General features: G+C 43.8%; 2 protein-coding genes across 2 annotated transcripts in view; both read left to right on the forward strand.

Annotated features, from left to right (window-relative positions):
- Window positions 1-5,177: 5,177 nt before the first annotated feature.
- Window positions 5,178-5,603, forward strand: LOC308150369 (polyadenylate-binding protein 1-A-like; the record flags this gene model as incomplete). Its single annotated transcript, XM_080523211.1, has 1 exon — window positions 5,178-5,603. One exon carries the CDS (start codon window positions 5,178-5,180, stop codon window positions 5,601-5,603), a length of 426 nt encoding a protein of 141 aa, XP_080379337.1.
- A 28-nt stretch (window positions 5,604-5,631) lies between these two features.
- The window catches only part of LOC308150380 (AT-rich interactive domain-containing protein 1B-like), a gene marked incomplete at both ends in the record, with an annotated part of 130,674 nt that continues 119,926 nt past the window's right edge, over window positions 5,632-16,379 (forward strand). Inside the window, 6 exons of the mRNA XM_080523220.1 lie at window positions 5,632-5,785; window positions 6,728-6,907; window positions 10,887-11,014; window positions 11,526-11,672; window positions 12,056-12,255; window positions 14,335-14,468. Coding sequence (XP_080379346.1) covers window positions 5,632-5,785; window positions 6,728-6,907; window positions 10,887-11,014; window positions 11,526-11,672; window positions 12,056-12,255; window positions 14,335-14,468 — 943 coding nt within the window. The remainder of the gene's footprint in view (window positions 5,786-6,727; window positions 6,908-10,886; window positions 11,015-11,525; window positions 11,673-12,055; window positions 12,256-14,334; window positions 14,469-16,379) is intronic.

The raw sequence follows: 16,379 nt of genomic DNA on the forward strand, positions 1-16,379 counted from the left end.
GGGCATTTAATTCGTTCCTAGAGCGTTTTCTTTTTCGGCTCTGTTTAATGCCAAATGTGTCGGATTTAGTGGTTACTAGATTAGGCTACGTGAGAAAATTAATTTCCCTAACCCTAACCCAATTAATTAATTAATTTTGAACCAAGGAGGGAGATAATAGCTGGATTATAAAGAAGAGCAGTAATTGGAGCCTTCACTCTGACCACACCTTTACTCACCTTCACTCTGACCACACCTTCACTCTGACCACACCTTAACACACCTTCACTCTGACCACACCTTAACACACCTTCACTCTGACCACACCTTAACTCACCTTCACTCTGACCACACCTTCACTCTGACCACACCTTAACTCACCTTCACTCTGACCACACCTTCACTCTGACCACACCTTAACTCACCTTCACTCTGACCACACCTTCACTCTGACCACACCTTAACTCACCTTCACTCTGACCACACCTTCACTCTGACCACACCTTAACTCACCTTCACTCTGACCACACCTTCACTCTGACCACACCTTTACTCACCTTCACTCTGACCACACCTTCACTCTGACCTCACCTTCACTCTGACCACACCTTTACTCTGACCACACCTTAACTCACCTTCACTCTGACCACACCTTCACTCTGACCACACCTTCACTCTGATAACACCTTAACTCTGACCACACCTTCACTCTGACCACACCTTCACTCTGACCACACCTTCACTCTGACCTCACCTTCACTCTGACCACACCTTTACTCTGACCACACTTTTACTCTGACCACACCTTCACTCTGACCACACCTTTACTCTGACCACACCTTCACTCTGACCACACCTTTACTCTGACCACACCTTTACTCACCTTCACTCTGACCACACCTTTACTCACCTTTACTCTGACCACACCTGTACTCTGATTATTTTGAGGTCCAGTCACATAGGAGACGACAGATTTAATAGCACAAAATATTTAATGATGGTAAAGCACAGCACTGTGTTTTATCCAATGAGTGTACCAAAATAAACACAATTGATTGATGTATTCCCTGAGGAGCAATCCATTGCAGTGGTGTCATTATGACTCATTATCCGCATTATTTTTTTTCTCTATGCTATTTACAAATAAGGTAAACCTTGACTTATCCTTGTGGAACATAATTAGATAAAGCCTGCTGAGATGCTTTGAAATAGAGAAAATGTTTGACCTAATGCTTTTGCTATTGCTTTTAAATTAATATACAGTATATAGATGTACCAATGTGTATGAACAAAGACAAAGGATGATGATTAAATTGTCTATTTTCACACAGTGTTATTGCATACTGAATTGTTGTATTGATATTAGTCTAAAGAAATTACAAGTCCCTTTATTTTAGAAATAAATGCCATTTTCCAAATAACTGCCATATAACTGCCATCTTTCAAACACAGACAACACATCAACACAACCCCCCAGGCATATATGATGAACATTCCTAATAACCTCAAGGCTTAACCCACATTATAAATTCAGCTTCAGACTCATATAGCAAAATAATTGCATTAGCCTCCCAGCGAGAGATAGGAGAGAAGAGAGTTTCATGGTAGCCGGGTTTGACCACAGTGGATGCTGCACAGCTGTTTGTTAGGATGAACCCTGTGGTCCTGAAACTCTCGTCTCCCAGGCAGCATCGTTCACAGAGCACGGAGGGTCAGGGTGTCAGAAACTCTTTTTGTTGAGATGGAAATACTCCCCCTCCAGGGTCCGGGGATGAGTGGCAGTTATACATCCCGCTGTGGCTGACCTTGGAGAGAGGCTCGGGCCCGGGAAAAAAAGCACGGCGGTGCTAGTGGTGTTGCTGCTGCTGCTGCTGCTGCTGCTGCTGCTGCTGCTATGGAAACAAGAAAACAATCATGTACTTCAAAGGATAGCTTCATATAGGCCTGCTGTCTCCACTGTCTCTGCCGGAAAGTCACCTTTCTGACAATTTATTCTGTTAAGATGCTTTTATTTAATTAGTATCAAAGAGCAAGGAACACGTCAGTGCTCTCTAGACAGACAATGCTGGGGGGAGAGAAGGGAAGAGTTTGTGGGGGTGGAGGAGCTGCCATATTGCCATGCCACACAGTTCCCACACGAAAACTAGGCTTGGTTTTATCTTGAGCCCCTGAACATCATCATTCAGGAGCGGACGTCACGCACAGATATGGTCTAGTTACAAAAACAACAGATTATTTGCAATTAACAAATTGACAGCTTTGGTACGATGATCACAGTTCAGTCAGGGGAAGCTGTGAATGTGAACACAGTTCCATGTGACGGTCCTGCTGGTCTTCTTTGTCTGCCTGAGCCCGTCTCTCACTGTGAGGTCACTCCTACAGTGTGACAGGGGACCGAGGGGGGGGGGGGTACTGATATTGGGACACACTATGGAACAGCAGGCTCTCAGCAGGTGGCTTAGGGACAATGGCCCTCCAACACAGACGCACGACTCACATGGGAAGCAGGCATTTAGGCTATAAGAAATTAGTCTGAACAGTAAAAAAAACACTTGTCTTTGGCATAGTTGCTGTGTTCGTACCCTTGGCAGCACAACTATTTTAGGATTTTAGGATGTTGTTTAACGTCAAAACGTCAATTATAACACACCAATATATCCATACGCGCATTACTATAAGCGCAACCTAGGGGGTCTACATGAACTGAAATAAAGTAGATTGTTCTCTCCATTGTTCAGGAGAACGTCACACACAGATAAGGTCTATTGTAATGTCACATACATTACAATAGTAAAGATTAGGCTGCTTGGACAGCAACTGCCAAACTAGCCTACTTGTAAATGAACAGGTTGTCATTTTTAAGCAATCTAATATTGAGCCTTGCTCCTGGCTGTAGTGTTGTATTGTAATGTTGATTCCTATTGTAGCCTATTCATGCCCTACAGAGCACAGCCTATATCCAACATCTACCGTGGCATACTGTAGTATCTGCATAGTTCTGAACTTCTCATCCTATCTGAATATTCAATCATTGTGAATAGAGCAAGGCTTCTTCTAATAGAAAAGCAGCATTGTGACAGTTCAAAGGTTTTGTCATGGCATAAAACTGAATGTCAAGTTGTGTAACCTTTTAACTACCAGACTACCTTTTCCTGGTTTAGAAAGATGTCAGTGTAAGGATCGGAAATATATTGAAACGTTTTAATTTCTATACCTAGGCTACTTCTGATATAATTATTTGTACATTTACAAGCAAAAACGTTTGACTGTATGTTGTGTAAATACAGTAGTTTGTGTAATAGTGTAGACAGGCAGGTGTTATGTGCACATTTTGAGTATCAGATCTGAAGTGACCTACAGATATCAGTAGGCTATGAGAATGAGCTCAGCAAATTATTTCATAACCCCTAAATGTAGGTGTCAGGTGTGTGGATAATAGTTATGCAAGATATTTTAGCACACACGATGTGCAACCACGATTATTCGACACGTTTAGACGACAAATTATAAATTGCAGGAATTAAATACCCCTGACTGAAGATGATTGACCTACAGGTGCAGCGCGACTTTGCGCTCGGTGGCAATTCAAAGCACCTCGTAGACGTCGAACTGAGTGAAAGGGTTCAAACAAAACATGGCTTGCGAGATTTCTTTGTAATGCCCGAAGTTAATATTGCAACATTATCTCATTATGGGTGCGTAGAAGCTGTCAAGCAGGAGAAACGAAGGGCAGAGGAGCTAAAAACGTGGGTTATCAATCCTCACAGTTCATTCAGGTAGGCCCGTCCGCGTCCTAACGATTCCCACCGTAGTTGGGTCAGACCACGCCCACACCACGCCAACTTCTGGAATATGTAGGGGTGTTCTCTGTATCTTGTTCTTCACGTAACACGGGGTGCACGATTAGATATAGGTTACCCATCTATGTATGCAACTCGGCGGCGCTGAGTGTGCCGCGGGCCAACGGTCAATGTTCGCCGCGGGCACGGCCGCAAGCGGCCGGGCGCGGCTCTCATTGCCCTGTGGGCCCTGGAACGCGCGCCTATTCTTAGTGTCAGTGATTGTGTTTGTGTTTGAGAAAAAACGGAAAAAAAACACCCCTACATATTCAAGAAGTTGGCGTGGTCTGACCCAACTACGGTGGGAATAGTTAGGACGCGGCCCGTCCTAGGTACTGTAGCTAGCTAGCAAGCTAATGGCAGACCGGGTTGCCAGATGGGATTGACAATTTCCAGCCTAACCAGTCTAAAAACCGCTAAATCCACCAAAAACCAGCCCAAACCGCTATACTATTACTATTGGACAGGTGCCCATGTCCTGCCCCTGAACTGTATGTCTGTTGCCAATGATGTTTGTAAAATAAAAAAAGACCCTGCACGTCGTATGTAGTTACTAGTGTGTGTGTTTTAACTTAACGAATTTTATAACTTTCAGGCACTGACATTTTAATATAAAAGTAGCCCATTCGGCGGTAACCCGCCCCATCTGGCAACCCTGATGGCAGAACTGGAGTTGAACAAAGTCAAAGATGGCGGCCTTGCCTAGATGACCCACCTGCGACACTCTGATATGTTGATGTTGTAGTGACACAATGTTACTTTCTTGTATCATTGCATCATCAACGTTGAACACTTCTCCAAAACTGTATTAACCAAAGCCTCTTTCTAATAATCTCTGCTGTAACTAGTAGACTACTACTTATAGCCTAAGCACTTTGAGCTGCAACGTTTGCAGGAAAAGTGCTATACAAATAAACTTTATTATTATTAATATGGGTTTGCTGACCTCTATACAAAATGGACCCTGGCTATGGTCTGTGATGTAACAATGACCAAAGTTAGAATTCTTCTAAAACATTCCCCACATCACATCCAGTCATTAAGGATGTCACCATGTGATGACATAACAATGTAGAACATGCAGCTGGGGTTCTAGAATCCAGCTGCAGTACACATGCCGTTCATTTACCTGCCATTCCTCTGTGAAGAGCTAGATAGATAGATTAGTTATTCGTTCTTCTCACAGTTTTTCTCCAACTCTCGCTATCCGAAAGTCACCAGACAATGAATCCTAGTGCGCCTATTCAACCGACGGCCTCCTTGTATGTAGGAGATCTCCACATGGACACCACTGAAGGAATGCTATGTGAGAAATTCAGCCCTTCTGGACCGATCACCTCTATAAGAGTGTGCAGGGACATGAGGACACGCCGGTCTCTCGGGTACGCTTTCGTCAACTTCCAACAGCGAGCTGACGCAGAGCGCGCCTTGGACACCATGAACTTCGACGACGTCAACGGGAGACCCATGCGCATCATGTGGTGTCAGCGTGACCCCTCTAGAAGGAACAGTGGAGTCGGCAACATCTTCATCAAGAATTTAGCGAAGGCTTTCGACAGCAAGGACCTCTACGACACGCTCTCCGAGTTCGGGGACATCCTTTCCTGCAAGGTAGCGTCTGACGAGAACGGCTTCTCTAAACGCTTCGGCTTCGTCCAGTATAACACCCAGGAGGCCGCAGAGAGAGCTATCGAGAGACTCGACGGCACGTTGTTGAACGACCAAAAAATGTTTGTCGGACACTGGAAGTCTCGCAAAGAGAGAGAGTTCACTAACGTTCACTAACGTGTACGTCAAGAACTTTGGGGAGGATATGGACGACCGACGCCTGAAGGAGAGGTTTGAGAGATTCGGACCGGCCCTGAGCGTCCGGGTCATGACTGATGGCGCTGGTAGATCCGTGGGTTTTGGATTCGTCAACTTCGAGAGGCACGAGAACGCCAAGAGGGCCGTCGAGGAGATGAACGGCCAGGAGATAAACGGGAGGCGGGTCTACGTGGGCCGGGCCCAGAAGAGAGGAGAGCGCCAGGCTGTCCTGAAGAGCCAGTTTGAGCAACTGAACCAGGGCCGCAGGACCACATACCAGGTGTGTGTTTATGAAGGAAAAAATGTGACAGCTGCTGGTGAAAAGTAGTCAAAGCAACCAGTAGGCAAAGTCATTTTTCATTTTTTTTTTTTTACATGTGCTTAAACTACAGATTGTACGCTTTCGAATGATGTGTCATACAATCACAATCCAGAGAAAAAGCTGTTTAAAGAGTTGGTTGTTTTTCACACCTTCACACAGCCAGCTAATGGGCGGTAACACAACCACTCCCCCTCTAGATTGACAGCTGTCAATATCTGTCAGTGTTAGTCACTGGGTGAGATAGCTACAGCTAACATTATTATGTGTATAAGAAAAAGAAGCTGATAGTCTCGGTAAACATTGCTGATGTATTTGAGGTATAAAAACATCTCACTAAACATGCTCTCTCTCTACCAGCAGGGTGTCAACCTGTACGTGAAGAACTTGCACGACCGCTTGGACGACGACCAACTGCACAAAGAGTTCTCCCGCTTCGGAACCATCACCAGCGCGAAGGTGATGATGACGGAGGAAGGACGCAGCAAGGGATTCGGCTTCGTGTGCTTCTCCTCCCCCGAGGCGGCCACCAAGGCCGTGACCGAGATGAACGGCCGCATCGTGGCCACCAAGCCCCTGTACGTGGCCCTGGCCCAGAGCAAGGAGGAGCGCCAGGCTCTCAGAACCAACCGGAACATGCCACAGAGGATGGCCAGCGTCTGCGCCGTTCCCGACCCAGACTTCCTACCTAACTTACCCTACCAGGTTGCTCCCCCACCTGGACTCTTCATGGCTTCTCACATTCCACAGACCCAGGACTGTGGAACCGCCCAATACTCCTCAGCTCAGCTGAGACCCACTCATCACCTGGCTACCCTCGAACCTGAGGCGAAACCTCAGCACTTCCAGAACACGCCCGACGACACCACCACGTCTCCATGGGCTACCGGGCCTCAGACCTTCGATGCTATGACCCCCGCCACACCTTCCCAGGTGCCCCGTAGGATGACGTCTCAGCACATAGGTCAGTTTATTTAGTGAAGCATCCCTGCGCATAGCAAGGTTCCCACGGGTCCTTGAAACCCTTGAAAGTTTGTGAGTTTGAGAAAAATACTCAAAAAAAATAGACATGGGCCATTGAAAGTGCTTGAATTCCCCTCTCTCTCTCGCTAAAAAATAAATAATATATATTAAAAAATGTTTTACTCAGCTCGTCAACTAGCTCCGTCTCAAACTATGCCATGTTGGGTCCTTGAATTTGAGGGAATCGAGTCTTGAAAGTCCTTGAAAGGTGCTTGAATGGGATGTTTCAGAAGGTGTGGGGACCCCTGACATAGAGACAAGAGCACTATCCAAACATTTGCCATAAATATCCCTTTGGTTATGCTTATCTTCCCCTCTCAGCTACCCAGGCCTTGAGAAAGCACCCTGCCGTTGCAGATGGTGATCCAGCTATGGCATGGCTGCACGCTGTGCCCCAGAACAAGTCCACAGCTGTTGTACACGACCGCCAGCAGCACACGGCTCCCCAGCTACAAGTCCCCGTGCAGCAGCCTGCTGTCCATGTCCAGGACCAGGACCAGGAGACACTGACTGCCTCCATACTGGCTACAGTTCCCCATGAGGACCAGAAGCAGATGATAGGCGAGTCTATTTGTCTGTTTCTATGGATCCCCATTAGCTGTTACAGTTACTGTAGAATTTCTACCTTCTGAAATGATGGCTAGGACTGGTGTTATCAAGCGAAAATGTTCTTTATATACAAATCTGCTGACATACACTTGTGATCACTTTCAATTCAATAAAACAAGCTGTTAGATATTCACTTTCATATTCTGGACGGTACAATTTGCATTTCTCAAAAACAACAAACTGTCGACTTCTGTGAGACGTCTTGTTGCAAGGCATTCTGGAACCTGCAGTTCTGAAGCCCATTCTTTAACTAATACAACAGAAATGTACTTCTTGTTTTTTAACTACCTTAACGATAAATAATGACTCTTTTAACTGTCAATCAATCATGTAACATATTAATCAATCTCTTTTAACTGTCAATCAAACATGTAACATATTAATCAATCTCTTTTAACTGTCAATCAAACATGTAACATATTAATCAATCTCTTTTAACTGTCAATCAAACATGTAACATATTAATCAATCTCTTTTAACTGTCAATCGATCAGGTAACCTATAAAGTTACAACAGTTACTGTTACTGATATCTATTCTCCCCTCCCTCCAGGTGAGCATCTCTTCCCATCCATCCTCAGCATGCACCCCAGCATCGCCCCCAAGGTCACGGGCATGCTGCTGGAGATGGACAACCGTGATCTGCTGCGCCTGCTGGCGTCTCCTGAGGCGCTGCGCTACCAGGTGGATGAAGCGGTCGCTGCGCTGGAGGCCCACTGGGCTGAGGAGGCTGCACAGAAAATTGGCCACTTCCCAGAGTTCCAAGCGGCTAACGCATAAAAAAGGAGACCCGGACTATGAAACAATACCGATTCACCGATGAAATAAAATGTTAGCATTGGAAAAAAAAACGATTACGAAATGAATAAATTATTTCATTAGGAAATTAAATTGATGGACTCGGCTGTGTCTAGAAAAGGGTAAACTGGACCTTGACGATAAAAGTAAAAACCCTGGTTGGACTAGAATAGATAGACCAACAACAAGGCCTCCTAAGTGGTAACTGGACTGCACTTATACAGCGCCTTTATCCAAAGTGCTTTACAACGGCCTCTCATTCACCCATTCACACACACATTCACACACCAACGGCGGCAAGCTACCATGCAAGGTCGCCGGCTCGCTCACTCACTGGGAGCAATTTGGGGTTCAGTGTCTTGCCCAAGGACGCTTCGACATGTGCCCAGCCGGGGACTCGAACCGCCGATCTGCCAACCTTGCGATCATTAGACGGCGGCTCTACCTCCTGACTCCTGGTGAATGAACAACTAAACCCCTCAAAAAAAGTTTGGAAACGTTATTTCAGTCGATTCTTGCTCCCCTTTAATAATACCAATTGGTATTGTATTTTATATCGTTGGAAAGCCTGATTAATAGCAGGCCTACTGGAAATTTGCTCTGATAAACCTAACCTCTCTCCAAATGGGAAATTATCCAAATGTACCTCAGATCATTTCTATTTTTGTTATCAAACAACAGCTACATAATGAAGTCAATGCTGTACTTATTTTGTGTGAGTTAATCCCCCCCCCCCCCTTTTTTATTTATTTATTTTTTACTGGAGATACTGATATGATCCTCATAATCCTTTCCTCCTTTATCAATGTGTTTGTAATTCCTCTGGCTGTGAGTTTTTTCACAGAGGACATTCATTACAGCACTGCATGGATTGCATTGAATGTCATAATTTATATTTTATTTATAACAGATGTTGCACTGAAGTTTCGTATTGGCTACACCAGTGATGACACAGAGGTAGGTCAAAGTTGGACTACTGCATAGCTATCTTAAACCAAACATTTATTAGATCTAGATATAACACAATTTATTACATAACTATTTCCAGCTCATAGGCAGTCCCTCCCTAATTGACTACATGACAGCTCTCATGCTGTCACAAATGTCATGAATGGGAAAGATAGCCAGTGCTTACTCTTTCCATCTTTATGACCCAACCCAACTTTGTTTGTGGTGACATTTGGTGTCAGGCTATACCAGGCGTATACATCACTAAAGGAAAAAACAGGCTTATATATTGTTACATTTAGCAAGATTGATCAAAAATAAGCCTGGATTGTCCTTTAGTGACGTTGATGGAAACCCCCCAGGGAAAAACATTGCATTGAAACATTGTTGTCTGTTGTTTTTCCCTTTTCCCTTCCAAGGAGGTCAGTTTGGACCTGAAGAAAATCAAATCCAATTACCTGAGAACATGGTTTGTTCCAGACTTACTTGCAGTGGCTCCAGTCGACTACTGTCTTATCATCAGTGAGTTTGTTTTGATTTCATTCCAATTGAGTTATTGTTTTCATTCATTCATCACAACTCATGTCTTTACCTTGACCTTTATCCAATTGTTTATTGTAGGATATTGGAGCTTTTGATCCTAGTGCGACTGAACTGGCCGGGGTCCGAATGATGCGCCGGATCAAACTGAGTCGTCTGTTCAGCTTGCTGCGTCTGTTACGCTTCTCTAGGCTGCTGAGATATGCTCGGAACTGGGATGAGGCAGGTAGACATTAGGCTGCTTAGCATGTGTCATTTTAGAGATTGTAACTATTATACTGTAACATTTTGTGTGAGTATCTGTGTGCGTGTGCTTGTGCGTGTGTGTGTACTGTAGGTTAATGGCTGGGACGTTGGAGGGATAGCCACAGCTCTGAAGTTACTGCAAATGATTATCATCATTATTCTGGTGTGCCATTGGAATGCCTGTTTTCAGTTCCTGATGGCCGCTCTCGTGGACTTCCCCGAAAACAGCTGGGTAACAATGGAAGGTCTAGTGGTGAGACACAGAGAACCTGTATAACACACAGACACACACTGTGTGTTACACTTACTCTGTGTTCATCATGTCAAAAGCAATGGCCGACTCACACACGACTGTGTCACCTGGGTAAATCCATGAGCTTGCAGTACACAAAGGCCATGTTTCGCTCTCTCTGTCACATGACCCTCAACTATGCCCAAAGGTAAGATAGATTAGATTCAACTATATTGTCATTGCAGAGGACAAGTACCAGACAATGAAATGCAGTTTAGCATCGAACCAGTAGTGCAAATAGTGATATAAGAACATGATATAAAAAACATAATATAAAAACATGACAATGATAGTGATAGGTACTGTATGGCATGTACAGTAGTAAGAGTACTCATCCCACAGACACACAGCATTCACAGTCAAACTAAATCGTACACTTGTGTCATCCTTATCTGATATATGTTGACCTTCCATTGTAATTATACCTGCAGTGTCAATGACTCCTACTGTAGTGATAATGCTTGTTTAAAGTCCCCCTTTGATTTCAGGAGTCTCAGAACTGGGGGTCGTCATCACAAGCATGATGGTGGGGACGGTCATGTACGTTCTGATTCTGGCCAGAATAACGTCCATGGAGACCAACTCCAGGGCCAGCGAGCATGTCTACGATGACAAGGTACAATGTCATGTGACAGTACTGTCCCGCATGAAACAGAACACGGCTTGAGTGTTGTTCTATTGTTTCCACATTAATTTCACCAACACTGGAGGGCAGTATAAGCATGTATGTAAAATGGGTGTTTTGTTGATGTGAATGGTGTGTCCTCCTCAATGCCTCACCCGTTCATCCGTGTACCTAGTCCACCATGAGCCTGTAATGCAAAAACAAGTTCATTTGAGTGTTCGTAATTAGGATACTATTTCCGTAGTGAGGTATTCAGGTCTATTAGAATACTAGCACCTCAGCTGACTTTGTATCCAATTGTACTGTATTACAATAAAAAACGGTGGCTCTATTAGTGTAAGAATTGCACATCTGAAAAAGGATCATAGTAAAAGTTCCCATTTATGATATAGAACTACATTGATAAACTTGTTTCCGATCAATCCTAAAGCCTGAGAATAGTTCATTTCAAGTTGGACTGCAGGTGGTCCGTTGTTTGTTTCCCTGTTTTAAAATGCTGCAGTATAACGAGGTGAAGGAGTACATGATCCACTACCGTCTGCCCAGCTTCCTGCGCCTCAGGATCATGGGTCACCTGGAAAAACGCTACCAGGGAAAGTGGTTCGACAAGGATGCCATCCTCCTGGAGCTCTCTGAGCCTATGAGACGGGTACGATAGACTGACTGTTGTATGTCATCCAAACATGAGTCATCTACACCACAGTGTGTTTGTTTGTTTGTTATGATCTCCTTTATCCCATAGTAGGCTCATAATCCAAGAAACCTTACGATTCTTACTCTCAGTAAGTGTGTGTGTGTGTGTGTGTGTGTGTGTGTGTGTGTGTGTGTGTGTGTGTGTGTGCGCGTTTTTGTAAGAATGTTTCCTCACCATAAAGCCAAACAGACCCAACTCACAGGTTAATATTTTGTGGTGAAAATATTTTCCTATTGAAACAAATGCGTTGTTTGCGTATTTCAATTGTCCTCCCCTCCCTTCTCCACACGATTCACGGCCATGGTTTTATCGAACATCTCGTCATGGTGTCTCAACAGGAGGTTATCAGCTACAACTGCACCAACCTCATCTCCAGTGTGCCCATGTTCAAAGACGCAGACCCCTTCTTCATCTCTGAGCTGCTGGGGGTGCTGCATTTTGAGATGTACCAAACAGGAGACCTGATCATTCGCAAGGGGGCGCTGGGAGACTGCATGTACTTCATCAACAAGGGGACCGTGGAGGTGCAGCACTCAAAGTTCAGATACTGATACTGTCGGACGGAGCCTTCTTCGGAGGTAGGTCCTGGTCCAACACTAGCCTAGTCCAGATCCGTTGACGGTAATAGGACTTGGCTGATAGCACAAACAGATCTTGCTGATGTTGCTTAACTTGGCTTTTGTCACCGGAGTCTGTAGTGTGCCGATTCTTTAGATTATGAATCTGTTCTGTTTTGTAGACCACAGGAAACATTAGAATTGTCGATATGTGGATCTCTGGTGACATAGATCTGATGAGCTAGTTGCAGCTCTGTTCAGCTTCAGCCTTCTTGACAAAAAATAATGGTAAAAGATGGAACATTTTGTTTTCATTTGTGGTTGATTATCTCAATTGATGATTATGGACTAAAAGCTAATTTGCACCTATTCTACAAGAGAGGGGAATTTGCCAAAGTTGAATACATCAGTTGAAAAAGCATGTCCTGGGGTCTTGTAATGTGCTTTCCATATCCACCTCAACACTCTTTTATGCTGTTTGAATGTACATGGAATTATTTACACCTCCTAGGCAGCTCCATTGAACTGCACATCAGTCAATTAGCAAATCAGAAATTTTCTCTGATTCCAATTTAGCACGCGAGTCCTTGGCTCCCTTTGGTTCTCTCCCTCTTTTAGACTCCAACCCCTGACAGTGACAAATTACTCCTCTGCTTGGCGAGATTGAAAATTAAAAGCATTTAGAGTTGCTCATGCATTTATGCTAATGAGAAATTCAGATATGATTTGCATGCAAAAGAGGCCAGTCTGAAAGCTCATCACTCCCCCCCACCCCCCTCCTCCCAGCCGCAGCCTCAGCCCCCCCCCCCCCTGCGTTACTGCAGGCTCTCTTTTCATTTTTATGTCAGCCAAAGAAAAAAGCACTGTGGATATATGTAAAAGTGACATTTCATGCACCAAAGTTTCAATACATACAATTGTGTTATGGACAGAGAGATGATCTGTGTGTTTCCATACGGAGCAGGCTGCTTTCTACCCCCCTGCCCGCTCAGCCAAATTGGGTCATTGTGTCTGGAGTTTTCCCATAACGCCACAGGAGGGAAGACTAGGAGCACAACCACAATGTACCACCTCTTGGGTTGAATCTGTCAGGAACATCGCTAGAAAAATAACATTACATTGCCCAATATATGTGTATAACAGTGGCAATTTGGTATTGTTTGTATGGTAAGACTGTAGTGTTATTATTTAATATAATTATTTAAAATATGCAATAAACATTATAATGTAATGCTATTCTAATTAAAAGGTTTATTTTGTTCCAAACGTGCAAATAACCGTCAAGAACATTTTAGTCAAAATTCTTGAGCTGATATGGATTTAAGTAAGCCCATCCTTTTTTTCTTATGAAATATCAAAGCACTTTGTTCTGAATTTGTTTGTTCCAGCCTTCGGCAAGTGATTGTAACCTTGGAAACAAGATGCATTAATGAAGCTGGAAAATGAAATGCAAGTTTAATTTGTTTTAGTGTTCATGGCTTCTGTAAAATGGATTTTTCTTTGATTGAGGATTGCGATGAAAAACGAAAGCGCTGACATGACACTTGTATTTGTCATCATGTCATTTCAAGGAGGATGGTGCCGCAATTACGAATACGGGTACACAGCAATTAAAAACTGCAGCATTCATTAATAATTCCTATATTAATTTATCAGTGCCGGCTGAAATGATTGCCGCTGCACAGGCTTTCCAATTACGCTGCTTAATTAGAAATGTCAATATTAAGAAATAATTAAACTTGGGAATACATTAAGGTTGTCACATATACTTCTTTAAAAAAGTTCGGACCATCACTCAAACGATATCTTCTGTAATACGTTTTGCAATGGTTTGTTGGAAGGGAAAACAAGTAAGTGGAAAAAGTGTGTCAGCTTTAGAGGTGCCTCTAAGCCTCTCAAACGACCTTAGAATTCATAATGAGCATTCCCATTTAAAATCAACATTCCTCTGTGGGAAATTGTAGTAATTCTACTGGGGAATAGGGTTTGGGACGCACACAACTGTTATTGAACACTACCTCTTCCTTTCCCCCCTGACCTCTGACCCTGGTGAGGGCCAGGGGCAGCAGGCGCAGGGCCAACGTGATGGCCCTGAACCCCTACAGGCTCTACTGCCTCTCCGTGCAGGACTACCGGAGGGTTCTCAAAGCTCAGATAGACACCGTGGCCCAGGAGAGACTCAAGAACCTGTCAGGTAAGAGATATACATCCTGTATAGCCTACATAAGACAATACATATCTATACAGACATACCAGTCATGTACATCAAGTAGTGTATTCAGGATCGTTAGTATGTCAGTGTGCACTACTGTTCAATACATGCATACCTACAACCCAACAGCCCAGTCCAATTTAAACCTCAATTAGTTCATAATAGTCCTATTTCACAGAAAGAACTGAGTTGTGATATACTATCACCTAGACCTCCCTTGCTGCCAACCAACTAAGCTGCAAATTAACTTCTATTGTACTAATTGCAGAGGGAGTTTACATAATGCAATTCAGGTGCAACTTAGTTGCAAGCAACAAGAAATATATTCAAATTATATGATGTGGCACCATTCTCATTATTTAATCACGTCATATTCATTATTGTTACCAGCCTATAGTGAATATTTGGCCAACGTAAATAAATCTATTGCACATAGTGGTGAGTTCAGTCAGTCTTGTCACTTTTATTATTCTAGAATCCAAAGCTAGCCATGAGCTAGTCCCCCGACCAGGGGCGGACTGGGATCAAAAAACAGCCCTGGCATTTGCGACACAACAGCCCTATTTCCAAACCCAACACCCAACACGCAACACGGATTGTTAACATATAAAGCTTGAGATAACCAGACTGACTAGAATCCAATGTAGACATTTGGAACACATAACACACGCAACTGACACACACTACAATCGCTGATGAATTCAGAGTGCCGACAACAATCCACAGTGACTGACTTAACCTGAACTGTGGCATCTATCTTAGCCAAAAGGACCTTGAGGTCCAGTTAAGCCTAATAGCTTACGTTAATATAGACTCGGTGTAGCTAAATGAAGCTGCTCTGACACGGAATACAATAACGTTAGCAAAAAAAAGCTACAGTTACATGAACCATCACATGTATGAGCCTAAACAATACACCAGCCACAGTGCATATTACATTTAGCTTCACCAAAGCAGAAAAAGAGCACTGCACAGCCACAGTGTAATAAATGTGTCTTACCTTCATGTAATTAGCAGACTACTAAGTAGTTTGTTTTTCTCTACAACCCTGTCAATCATTCTCTCCCTCGTCGTCTCCCTCTACCACAAGTTCAATGTTAGTCCTAGTGCTAGTTGAGGAGTGTTGCTGGCACCTGCTTGCTTCGCAAACAGATTTCGTTCTTATATTCTATTCTTCTTCTTCTACTCGAGTTATCTAGCTTTGCGTAGCAACGAGTTGATCATGAGAAAATTCGTTAGGCCCTGGGCATACGCGCAGAACTGCACGAACGGCCCGGGCCGATATAAAATGGTTTGGGCCGCGGTCTGCTGAAATAAGTTATTTTCAATGAAAATCACCAGAGACAAAATTACAAATATGTTATTCATTTATTTTTTATCTAATACATTCTGAGCGGCCCAGAGTCTCGCGGCCCTCCTGGCATTTGCCAGGCTTGCCCGATGGCCAGTCCGCCACTGCCCCCGACTCACACAAAGTAGGGTTGAACATGGACAATAAGGTTCACCCAAGTGATCCATGGGGATCCAAGTGGTAAGCATGGCTAACTTGATTCTAGACTTCCATTTCAATCCAGTAGATTGGTTTGTGTGTTTCATTGGATACGACTGGTAAAAACGTCTTTGCACTTCTATTTACGGCAGGCAAGAACAGATGAGCAAGAACTGACACAATGTATGCACCATATTTGTACGTTTTAATGACTGCGTTTACATGCACACCCTATTCCGATTATGGCAATATTCGGGTTATTGTAATATTCTGAATTAGGTGTTTACATACGCTGTAGCAACTGGAATATTCCGTTTACATGTTAATTGGTATATTCCTGTGGTTCGGCGGGACAATCGTTGTTACTATAGTAACATTAGTGTTGGTAGCTTGGTTGTGGTCGT

This window comes from Nansenia antarctica (genome assembly GCF_963989245.1).
Source record: "Nansenia antarctica genome assembly, chromosome: 1".
In the NCBI taxonomy this organism is placed as follows: domain Eukaryota; kingdom Metazoa; phylum Chordata; class Actinopteri; order Argentiniformes; family Microstomatidae; genus Nansenia; species Nansenia antarctica.